Below are 11,822 nucleotides of genomic sequence, written 5' to 3' on the forward strand. Positions count from 1 at the left end.
CAGCCCCGCCTGGCCTCCCCCAGACTTAGGTGCCTCTGCTGAATTTCCCTGTGACCCCAAGGGAGTGTCACAGTGCAGAGGGGATGGGACACTGGCCAGCCCAAGGGGCTGCCTCTGACCATCCTGGAGTGGCCTCGAGACCTCCCCAACAGGCTCTGCCACTGAGCCCCTGCCCTGAGCCTGCTGGAGGAGAGCTTCCAGCCCAGCCTTGCCCTCTGGGTGTCTGAGCCCTGGGAGGTTTTACAAGCCGCGCTCTCCACCCCCAGTGGTCACTGAGGCTGCTAATGAGAGCCGTCATCCTCAGCAAGGAAAACCCAACCCCGAGTGGCCATCAGAGCAGCCCGGAGCCTTTCCAACCTGCAGACCCTGCCTGGGTGCCCGCATGATGGGTGGGCGACGGGGGGACGGGCCCTGGGGCCTTCACCTGCAGGCCTTGCTGCTCAGCCAGGTGTGTGGCGTGGGCCCGCCCTGGAGCAGCTGTGATTTCTCAACAACGACAGCTGCCGGGAGCAGGTGGCCTTCCCAGGAGTGACCCAGGATCGCCATGTGCTGGGGACACAGAGGAGGGAGGCCGTGCCCCTGCCCTGTGTCTGGCCGGGATGGACTGAGTGTGGGCCGCAGGGTGAGGAGTGCTGGACGGATGGCCGTGTGTGAGCCTGAACGGGGAGGCCGGCCTGCGGTGGAGCCCGGCCGGGTACGGGCCTCCAGCTAACCCTGCAGTGGGAGCCGGGCATGTGGTGCTGCCCGGGCTGCTGGCGCCGGGCAGGAAAATGAGGAGGGGGCGGGGGGGGCAGGCGCGGGGCGGGAAGTGGGGGCCTGCTTGTAGGGTCTTGGGGCGCCGAGCCTGGTGAGGTGGGGTCCTGCCCACCATGGTGGCCTCCACATGGCCGCTGCCCTCACCCAGCCTGGCCACCTGCTGAACCCTCTGGGCTGGGCGCTCCCTGCGAGCAGGGGACAGGCCCTCGGCCTCCCAGCACCTGGGGAGGCACCTGGGTGTGCTGGGTGCCCAGCAAGTGCCCGATAGACTAGCCTCCCACCATGAGCCCGAGAGGGAACCCCCAGCCCAGCCTTGAGCCCCTCCAGAGGTCCCGTGGGTAGGTGGGTGGTTATGGAGGCCGGGGCAGGGGTGGGGATGGGGCCGAGACGGTCCTCTGCTTGGTGTCCTGTGCGTGGTGCTTGCGCTCAGGGTGTGACACGGGGACGTCAGAGGGGGCCTCCCCCACTCCCCACCCCCGCCGCCCCATCATAGCTGCAGGTGCTGGCGCGCCTGGGGGTCCCTGATGACCCCAGTAGTGGTTTGTCAGGAACATTCCCAGACGGCCTGGAGGCCTGGAGCCGGCGTGGAGACAGCATTGGCGCTGCCCGGCTGTGCCACCGCCTGGCTTTACTGTTGGCGAATATTGATGGAGCTGCTCTTGGCCAGGAATAATACATGGTGCAGCCTCTGGGGGTGGGGTGCCGCGTCCCCCCCACCTGTAGAACGGGGCTGCTGTGAGGAGACAGGCTGGGGAGCGGTTGACAGTACAGGTCTGTTCCCCTCCCCCGCTCTGCCCTTCCTCTGCCTGGTCCCCTTCGTGGGCCGCTCCCTCCCTGCCCCGACCCCCAGCCCTGAGCCCTCATTCCTGCTCCCCCTGCAGGCCTCAGCCTGCTGGACACCCCCCCGGGAGCCTCCCGGGCCCCCAGCGACTTGCTCCCAGGCCGGCTGGGAGCCCCTCGCCTGCCTTCTCTGCTCTCTGGTTCACTCGGGTCCTCCCGGCAGGGGCAGCACCCGGTGGGCGGGGAGGGCGGGCATGCAGCAGGCCTGGCCCGGGCCTGGGTGGGCAGAAGGGGAGATCTGCTGTGTCCCTGACCGGGTGGCCTCTGGGCCCACAGTGCAAGAGAAGCCGGAGCCCGTGCCGCTGGAAAGCCGTTCCTGCGTCCTCATCCGCCGCGACCTGGTGGCCCTGCCCGCCAGCCTCATCAGCCAGATCGGGTACCGCTGCCACCCCAAGCTCTACTCCGAGGGGGACCCCGGCGAGAAGCTGGAGCTGGTGGCAGGTGAGGCCTCCCCACACCCTGTCTGTTGTATGCAGCTGCCCCGCCTGTATTTTTTCTTCGGAGCTATGAACAACGGACTCATCACCAGTCAGTCAAAAAAAAAAAAAAAAAGAACATCTTAAATTTCCTCTAATTTCCTTTTAGAAGAAAGTGTCATTAAGAGGAGTTATTCAATTGAATTAATTTAGCATTTTAATTGAATCCCCTGGGCTGGTCGTGCTTCTGATTGGCAGGGGCTGCAATCATGATTGTGTTTTAATTTAGGTCGCGGATAAAACCAAGTCCCGTGCAGTTTACTAGCGCCCCCCCCACCCCCAGCTCCCCAAGTGTCCAGTTGCCTCGTTCGAGGGGTAATGACCAGAGCTTCCAGATAGCAGCTCCCAGGCAGCAATGGACTTGTTTCTTCTGTAAAAACAAACAATACAATGGGGTCCAAAGCCCCTTAGGGCTCGTGCCTGTCGGAAATATTTATCTTCTCAGTGTTGGGATTCATTCAGCCTCACAGCTCCTTGTAGATTTTTTTTGTCCGCGCTGTGAGGCTTGTGGGATCTTAGTTCCCCGACCAGGGATTGAACCCGGGACCTCGGGCAGTGAGAGCGCAGAGTCCTAACCGCTGGACCACCAGGGAAGTCCCTCCTTGTAGATTTTTAAGGCTGTCCGGCGGGAAGATGAGAATTGATGGGGCCTTCCCTCTTCCTCCGTGAGCTGCTGGGCCATCACTCCTGACCAGCACCCCGCCTGCCGCTCCCGGGCAACATCATGGGGTTCCTTCTGCCTGAGCCGTCCCCACTTCTGGAACCACGCCTCAGCAGGCGGTCTCGCCTTTCAGCCGACAGGAGGGCAGCTGGGCGGTGTTGGCTGGTCTGGGTGGGCCTGGGTGGGGTGGGGACGCCCCCGGCCATGCGCCGAGCCCCCCGCCCCTGCGGGCTGACGCCGTTCCAAGCAGCATCCAGCTCCTCTGTTCGGGGAGCGCCGGCATCAGGCTCCTCAGGGCCCTGGGGATGGGTGTGGTCCCCAGGGAGGCCTGTCTATCAGTCTGGGGTTGGGAAGGGTGCAGGCCGGCCGCCTTCCCTGGCCAGGCCCCACCTGGCCCCAAGCCTCCTGCTAAGCCCCCCCTTTACAGATCTCCCCACAGTGAGTGGGCTGTCCGGCCCGTGTGGCACAGGGTGACCTGCCCTTCTGTTGGGTTTGAGGCTCTGCAGACCTTGGGTGGGGTGAGGCCCCGCGGGACCCTTGGCGTGTCGTGGCCGGAGACGCCCGATGGTGGTCTCCATCCAGAATCAGCCCCGTGCTTCTTAACCGGGGCCTGTGGGCTTCTCTGGAGACCTGGCTCGTGGGGGACAAAACGTTAAGCCGGGGAAGGCCCCCCGAAGCCGGAGTGGCAGCGTTCACAGGGGCCCTCGCATCCCTGCCCTGCCCCCCGCCGCCCAGAAGGGAACACTGCCTTGTTCATGTTTTCCAGTGAGGAGGTTCAGTACGTGCGCTGTAGAAAGTCAGATCATAGGCAAAGGCCCAGATGAGGCCCTCCCTGCAGGCTCCCGAGCAGGCCGGCATGTCCTTGCCCTTCAGTGTTCTTCACGCCGGCTGACTCCTGCGGAAGCGCCTCTCTCCACGGGCAGCGTCCAGGGGAAACGGAGGCTCCTGTCGTCCCTGTCCTTGGTTGGCCTGAGCCCTGGTGGGGGCCCGGCCTGGCCAGACTGCGGGGCTCACTGGTCCCGTCTCTGCCCCGGGCTGACTCTTCCCTCCCGGCACCGGGAGAGGTCCGTGCTGGGCAGGGGGAGCTGCAGCCCGACCTCCATGACTCCAGCTCCCGTCACTGCCCGCGGCTCTTTGGTGTTCAGGGAGGACTGAGAGGCAAGATGAGTGTTTCCCAAACCCAAACGCAGGTCATCAGCTCCAGGCAATCCCCTCGAGGCTGGGAGGGCAGTTTGGGGACAGCCCTTCGAAGCGTGTGACCAAGGCTGCCTGCTTCTGGTGACAGGGCCCCAGTGCAGCGAGGAAGGCCTGGAGCGTTGTTCCCCAGCCCCTCGGGGTCCCAGGCCTGGAGGGGGGCTGCCCCGTACCCTCCCCCACCGACCCCCTCACCCGTGGTCCGCCCGTCCTGGCCCCAGCAGCCCCTGGGCTGCCCGTGGCCCTGGGTCTGGGGTTGAGGGCCTCCTTTCTGTGTCTGGCGGCCACAGGCTCCGGCGTCTACATCACGCGCGGGCAGCTGATGAACTGCCACCTCTGCGCAGGGGTGAAGCACAAGGTTCTGCTGCGGCGCCTCCTCGCCACCTTCTTCGACAGGTAGGTCCCCCGCGGGCCCTGCGGTCTCTAGAATCTTCTCTAGACAAGGCCGTGCGTCCAGGGTCCCCCACCTTCCCTACCTCACAGGTGTCAGCCCGAGGCCATCGGCCAGACCTGGGTCTGGGGAGGGCTTGTGGACCCCCCCCAAAGTGAAGAACCACACCGGCTCCACGTCACTGGTGGTGGGGGGGCTCCTTTCCCTAAGGGGCAGCGGGGCATGCAGGCAGGGACCCCGTTCCCATGCGTCCCCTCCAGCCGGCGGCCTCACGCTGCCCCCCTTCCTGTCCCCCCGCCAGGAACACGCTGGCCAACAGCTGTGGCACGGGCATCCGCTCGTCCACCAGTGACCCGAGCCGCAAGCCGCTGGACAGCCGCGTCCTGAACGCTGTGAAACGTAAGAGGAGGACTGGGGTCTCAGGGGTGGGGAGGCGTCTCAAGGAGCTCCAGGAGCCCCCAGGCCCTTGGATGTCAGCCTGGGAAAGGTGGCTTCTCCCCAGGAGCAAGCCGGGCCGCAGGGTCGAGGGGGAGAAAAGAGCAGCTCGCGGGGGCCCGGTATCGAGGTGTTAACATTCTTGGTAGGTTTCCAAGCGTGATGAATTCAGCTGCGAAACTATTTTAATATGTGAAATAGATCTAATTTTCCTTTTGGAACAAAACCGCTTATTTACATTTTGGGGTTATTTTGAGCCTTTGCCATCTGCTTGGCCCGCTTCTGCCTCCCGCTGCTGGGCCCGTGGGGGCGGAGTGTGGTCCATCTCGGTGGCAGACCGCCGCCCCCGTCCCCCCCGCACCCCCCAGACGAGGAGGAAGCCACCGGTGCCCGGCACGAGCCAGTGCAGCCAAGAGCACGTCCTCCTGTAGCTGTCGGCACGCGAAACACTGTCTTAGTTTTCTTGCTTAAAAAATCTCTCTTGTGAGGCTAATTCTGTTTTAGAGCAAAGAGGGGCCTTTGCAGCCAGTAATCGCATCCCAAAGCATGGGTGGGGTGCCGGCAGGGGCTCTGGGAAGATGCCGAGAGGGGGTGCAGCTGGCGCTGCCCCAGAGCAGGGCTCACAGTGGAGGGGGCTCACCCTGGGGGACCCGCCTCTGGGTTCCGTGCTGTTCGGAGAGCTGGATCTTGTGTCTCCTGGAGGAGAAGCGGGGAGAGGGCGTATCGTTATTACTGCTGCTGCTGATGCCACTGCTGGGCTGGGGTCTCCGGGCCGGGGACTGGGCTGAAGACAGGTGTCAGCCGGCCCCCGCCTCACTCCTTGCCAGCCCTTTGATCGGGCCCAGAGAGACCCGAGCCTCACAGCTGAGTGGGTGCCCAGGCCCTGCCCCGATTCCCACTCCACCAGGGCAGGGATTCTATCAGGCTTGTCTGACCAAGGATGCAAGGTGGGTGGGACAGAGTGGGGAAGCGAGGCCCAGAGATGGGGGCCCACCCAAGGCCACACTGCCAGCCAGTGGTCAGGAGGAGCCAGAGCCCCCTGGGCCCTCTGTGCTCCTGCTAGAGCCGCAGGCTGGGGTCCTGTTTGCTCTGACTGCCCCTCCCCTGAAGGTTCCCCCAGGCTGTCCCAGAGGAGCAGGGCGGGGCCTCCAGCAGCGAGAAGGGTGACCGCTGGTCTTCAGGCTGACCCTGGAGAGGCCTCGGTGGCCCTGTGGTCTCCCGTGCCAGAGGGGAGCAAGGTGGAGGAGACCCTGGAGGTCCCTGGCCTGCCCCACTGGCCCTGCGGTGGCCTCTCCAGCCCAGAGCGCTCTGCCCCGTGGCTTGTCCAGGGCATCTCAGTCCCACGGCCCCTCAGGAGGCGGAGGGCCGGCATCGTGGGATTCCTGCGGGTGGGTGGCCGCTCACGCCACCTCCCGGCGCCCTGTCCTTGCAGTGTACTGTCAGAACTTCGCCCCCAGCTTCAAGGAGAGCGAGATGAACGTGATCGCCGCGGACATGTGCACCAACGCCCGCCGCGTCCGCAAGCGCTGGCTGCCCAAGATCAAGTCCATGCTGCCCGAGGGCGTGGAGATGTACCGCACGGTCATGGGCTCCTCGGCCGCCAGCGCGCCCCTGGACCCCGAGTTCCCGCCCGCCGCCGCGCAGGTGTTTGAGCAGCGCATCTACGCTGAGCGGCGGGGCGATGCCGCCAGCATCGTGGCCCTGAGAACTGACGCCGTGAATGTCGACCTGGGCGCCTCCACCAGCCCCACCTTCGAGGCCGGCTCGGAGGCCGACGGCGCCGGCCCGGTCGTCCAGGAGGTGGCCGCGGCCGAGCCGCTGCCCGCCGAGGGCCAGAGCCCCCCGCAGCCCTTCGAGCAGGGCAGCGCCAGCAGCAGCCGGCCCACGACGCCGGCTGCAGGGAGGAGACCGGAGGGCCCGTACGCGGGGACCTTGTAGGAGCCCGAGGCCGGACCGGGCGCCGAGGCGGGTACTGAAGCTGCTTGCATGCGTTACTAATACAGACAAATGTGATCAAGCCACTTACCTACTGAACTGCTACTGTTGCCTGAAAAAAATGTGATTTTTATTCTGCTTGTATTTAAAATTCATGAAGGAAACAAATGCATTCGTTATACTGTAAACGATTAGGCCCCTGGCGACCTAGTTGCGAGGAAGGTCCCGGGGCTCCTTTTTGATATTCGAGAGGTTAGTCTCCACGTTGTAGCTTTCCCTCCCCCTGTGCGGGGAGGGGGCGAGAGGCCGCCAGACCCTGGTGCCCGGCCTCCTGCCCCCACAGCTCCCTCTGCCTGGGGCGAAGCCAGGGGCCTGTGGGGCGGGAGCATGTGTCTCGGGACCCTCGTTCCTTTCCCATGGGGACCCCCCCACTCCTCCGGGACCACGGGCCAGGGCTGGGCCCCCAGGGGCCAAACTCCTTGTTCTCCCTTCTTCCTGAGACTCGGGGCTCAGGCCCGCCGGGTCCGCCGTGCGTGTGGGGTGTGGGTGTGTGTGCGGAGCGTGTGTGAGCGTATGCGGGGGCGGTGGTGACGGCACAGTGGTGGGCCGTGCTGGTCACTGTGGGTGGTGGAAGCGATCTTGGCTGCGTCTGCTCTCCTGCCCCGCGCCCGTGGGGTCTCCCCGACCCCTGAGGCTCCACGGACCCTCCGTCCACCTGGGACCCAGGGCCTGGGCCGCCGCCCCCAGCACCTGCTGGCTCCAGCCCGGCCACCCGCCCACCATCCTGTGAGGTGGGGCCCCTGCCCCGGGGCAGCCCACGCAGTCTGCAGCCACATTGGGTTTATGTTTGTTTGTTTATTTGTTTTCGTCTTAATTCAGATCTATTTCATGTATGGTTTGGAAACTTTCAGACCCAAAAGAGCAAAAAAAATTAGGGAGGATTGGGGTCCCTGCCCCCACCCACTACGGCTTGGGGGTGGGTCCACCTGGATACCATGTCCCCCAGCCCCCCGGCCAGGTCCCACTCACCTCCTGTTGAAGTGCAGCCAGGGTGTGTTCCCGAGGAAGGGAGCCGGGGGCCGGGCTGGGGCTGGAGCCAGGCCCCTCGGTGCTGGGCTCCCCCGTATGCGCTCCGAGCCCTGGGGTATGCGCGCCTCTGACGTTGGGGGTGGGTGGTGGGCACAGGCCTGAGCTGGGGCGGTTTGCAGGTGCACAGGTTCTGGAATGCGTGGCGGGGGCGTGGAAGTGTTGGTTTGAGGCTGGAAAGCTCACTGTGAAGTTTAATTGCTGTTTGCGGGGAGGGGCGCAGGCTGTCCGAAGTGCTCGTGTCCGGACGTCCAGGGGCTGCCTTCCCCTCGAGTCCCAGACAGCCCCCAGGCCTGGCCAGAGGCACACCCCACCCCTAGACTTGAGCGGGCCTGCTGCTTCCCCCCCTCTCGTCCCCCTGTCAAGCAGGTATGGCTCAACCCCCCTGACCCGCAAAGTTGAGCTGTCCTAGTGGGTCCCAGCGGGGGGCAGCCTGGGGGGCAGGGCAGGGGGCTTAGGCACTCTCCCACCTGGGCTCCTAGTCCTGCTGACTGCAGCCCTCCCTTGTGGAGGGCCCTTGGGGGAGACCTTGGGCGGGGGGCGGGGATGTCTTCCAGCCAGGCCAGACAGGTGCCTGCCCTCCAGAGAGCGCTGGTGGCTCCGGGCCGGCATCGGGGGACCCTGGGTGGGCACGTGGCGCAGGGAGGGCCGAGCCCTGTGGTCCCGGCCCGAGGGGCTGCAGCTCCTTCCTGCTGGGGCTTTGGACCAACCACCTGGCCCAGAGGCGGGCCTCCTCTGTCTCAGGCCCAGGTGGGGTTGGAGCTGGCAGGGCACCCCCCAGGCCCACAGCCCACCAGGGGCCAGGACCAAGTCCTCCTGGAGTTGGGAGGAGGCCGGCCACACCCCCTAAACTGTCAGGAGGCTGCGGGGCGGGGCGTGGTGGGTGAGGCAGACCCCACCGTCCCCTCTCCAGACGAGGTCCCTTCATCTCTCCCTGCCCCATGTTTGCACTTTCATTCCACCATCCTGGGGACCTTCGGGGGCTGGCTGCCCGTCCTGGCTGTTGACAGAAGGGCTCGCTCTTCCCCTCTCCTCCACTCCAAGGTGGGCACGGCCCTCACCCGAGGCCAGGACAAGGAGGGGTGCCGCTGGTCCAGCGGGGGAGGCGGGGGCCTCCCGGAGATGGCCTCACCGCCGCTCAGGCTAGCACAATGTCCCGTGATCTCTGTCCTTTAATTGTTTATAATCGCCGTCTGTTTTGTTGTTCTGGGTAAGGAAGGCAAGAGCTACAGGTGAAACTTTAGTAATAATCAAATGTGAATGGGTTCTGAGCTCTCCCTGCGCCCCGGGCGGGCCAGGCCGAGCGTTTTGCACGTTTTGCACTAGTGTGTCCCGAGGTGGACGTGGGTCGAGAGCGTTGCAGACGGGCGTGGCTGATGATTGTATCTGCCGGGGCGCTCCCTCTGCGTCCTGAATGTTCCTCGTGGTGGGCGGCGGCGGGCCTGGGCTCGGAGGGGCCTTCCAGAGTGCCTTAGCATCTTTTGATCATTTTTCCCAAGGAAAACCAATTAAGAGAACCGGACCCTCCCCCTCCTCTGTTTACAAGACGACTAATTCCTGTCCTGTGAGCGTGATCCTGACTCACCCAGATCCTGTAGACCGAGAGACAAGCCACTCAGTATTTATGAGATGTCTGCACCTTTATCCCTAAGCTTGACTATTAGCAATACGCGTATAACTACATAGAGTCTATTCTATAGAGCTAAGTCCTATCAGCGCCTTTGGAGGAGAGGAGGACTGGGCCGGTCCCAGCGGCTGTGGTGGGCGGCTGGCCTGGGCTCCAGCGGCCGCCCGCCCTCTCCTGCCCTCCCCAGCGGCCGGGACGTGCCAGGGAAGCAGCTGGGACGAGTGCAAAGGTCCAGGAGAAGGGACCGGGAGATGCGACATACTGTGAGCTCGGTGGGGCCGCCCGCCTGGCCGGCGGCCTCGGTACTTGAATCCCTTCTTGCTTTCTGCACTGTGTCTGGTCTCGCCCAGAGTCCTCTGTGGTTGCTTAACCTTGCATTTGATTCGATCGGCTTTCCTTGCCCCTGAATGTGGACGAGAGGCGAGGGGAGAGGTCTCTGAGGTGCAGCCCTTGGCCCCTGCCCGCTGCCCCGGAGCCGGGCCTGTTTCTCCTCCGTGAAAATGCATTCCTCGGCGGCCTTGGAGGAAGGAGGAAGGCAGAGAGAGGCTCGGCCTGGGAGGGGTCTGCTGTGTGCCTGGCCCTGACCTGTCCCCATTTGACGGCCGGAACCCTCCAGCACTGGCCCCGTGCGTGCCACCCTAGCCGTTGACGGCTTAGATGCCCCTCCAGTGGGTTTATCTTTATGGAAATATCTTGCTGCAAGTAGAAAGAGGCCTGTGGCCCATTAACCAACTGAAAACTCAGAGAAAACCTCTGTTTGCCTCTGCCAGCAGTAAATCCTAAACACAGAATTGAGAGTTCAGAGCCGTCTTGAGCTTTAACTACTGTTTCCAAATGTTGCTGCTGCATAAATTTGTCATTATGTCATCCAGCCAGCTCTGGGCGTGTCACCCGCCGGTGGCCGGAGACCATGGGGGGCTCGGTACAAGGTGTTTCTAACATAGCAAGGGCTTCTGGGTTTTGTTTGTTTGTTTTGTTTATTTGAGAAAAACGGAAAGGAAAATGACGCAGCATCTAAAGCATTCAGATTGGACAACCTGCTTGAATTCTGATCAATGCTTCATTGTTAGCGTTTTGCACATGATTGTAATTTTTATGTCAAAAGAAGCCAAAACTTGCAATACTATTTTTAGCAGACAAAAAAATAAAAGAACTAAATATAAAATGTATAAATATTTTTGACTTGAACATTTGGATGGCACTGGGTGCAAATAGACCATTCATCCTTTGGACGGAATGTTTGGGAAAAAAGAGACTTTTAAAAAGGAGACGGTTGCTGTGAAGAGTCCGTGGAGGGGTTATGTAGTACTGTAACTCACGACTGTTAAAAATAAATCAGTAAATTGTCCTGTGCTGTATAAAGGAGGCCTGTTTCACAGTAACACTGAGTTCCATTTCAGCCGCAGAAGAGGCTGGCTTTTTTTTTTTTCTTTTTCTTTCTTTTCTTTTTTTTTTTTTGGTTTTTGGAGAAGAAGGAGGAAACCTCTGTTTGCTCCTCCTGCACCTCCCTCTCTTCCGTGCTGCTAGTTGGCAGAGTCTAGACTGTTGCTTTTTCGCCACGGCTGACACCGTATCATAACTCAGAAGACGCATCGTCCGCCAGCGACCAGGAAACCGAGGGCTTGCAGTGTGCTCAGAGCCGTTTCAGGAGGTGAAATCCGTTACAAACAAACACAAGGATGTGATCGTTCATTGTAAAGCGCTTTGTAAAATTCACATTTACAGAATAATAAAGTCAGTTCAAACCCAGGTTGCCTGCATCTTGCTCTCGCAGTGGCATTGGGGGAGGGCAACACTGAGAAGCCAGGGAGGGGGTGGGCTGTTGGGAGCAGGGTTACCCTCGGGACCCAGGAGCCCTGGGCGGGGGAAAGGCCATCCCCAGGCTCGCCCACACCTGACCCACTTACCTCCCCCTCCCCCCAGTATCTTACAAGGGAAGGGGGCTGGTGGGTAGGATGTCCTTCAGGTCCGGTGCCTGGGGGAGGGCCCTGAGCTCCGGGTGAACGGGCGAGGCTCTCCTTTTCTTTTTCTTGTCTGCAAACTGGGGCCTCCACCTCACCTGGCTCACCTGCCTGCCACTCCAGGTGTGCGGCTGCCTCCCTCCCCTTCCTTCCCCTGCGCCTGGGCTAGGTCTGCCCCCAGGTGGATGGAGGGGGAGTTGCACATGGGCGGACCAGGTCACCTGGCTCGACTGGGGGCCCCCGGGGCCAGGCCAGGCCACCCCATCCCCTGACCATCTCTGGAACCGTCCCTCCAGGCCAGCCTAGGGCTGGGGTTCTCTGATTCAAGCCTGGCAGCTCTGTCCCCCCCTGCGCTCCTCTGCTGTACCCACAGGACCTTTCTGGGCTCCCCTGGGCCCCGGTGGGCGAGGCCTTGCATCAGTGTGTCCCACAGACACGGGTCAGGTCTCGGGCCCTCACA

The 11,822-nt window shown here is 62.8% G+C and overlaps 1 protein-coding gene across 1 annotated transcript in view; it reads left to right on the forward strand.

Moving 5' to 3' along the window:
• The window catches only part of NACC2 (NACC family member 2), a gene marked incomplete at its 5' end in the record, with an annotated part of 35,168 nt that extends 24,018 nt beyond the window's left edge, over window positions 1–11,150 (forward strand). Inside the window, 4 exons of the mRNA XM_082469357.1 lie at window positions 1,873–2,037; window positions 4,218–4,323; window positions 4,620–4,717; window positions 6,186–11,150. Of these exons, the coding sequence (XP_082325483.1) occupies window positions 1,873–2,037; window positions 4,218–4,323; window positions 4,620–4,717; window positions 6,186–6,691 (875 nt within the window). The 3' untranslated portion in view covers window positions 6,692–11,150. The remainder of the gene's footprint in view (window positions 1–1,872; window positions 2,038–4,217; window positions 4,324–4,619; window positions 4,718–6,185) is intronic.
• Between the last annotated feature and the right edge of the window lie 672 nt (window positions 11,151–11,822).

Source organism: Balaenoptera physalus (assembly GCF_965194825.1).
Source record: "Balaenoptera physalus genome assembly, chromosome: 7".
NCBI lineage: Eukaryota > Metazoa > Chordata > Mammalia > Artiodactyla > Balaenopteridae > Balaenoptera > Balaenoptera physalus.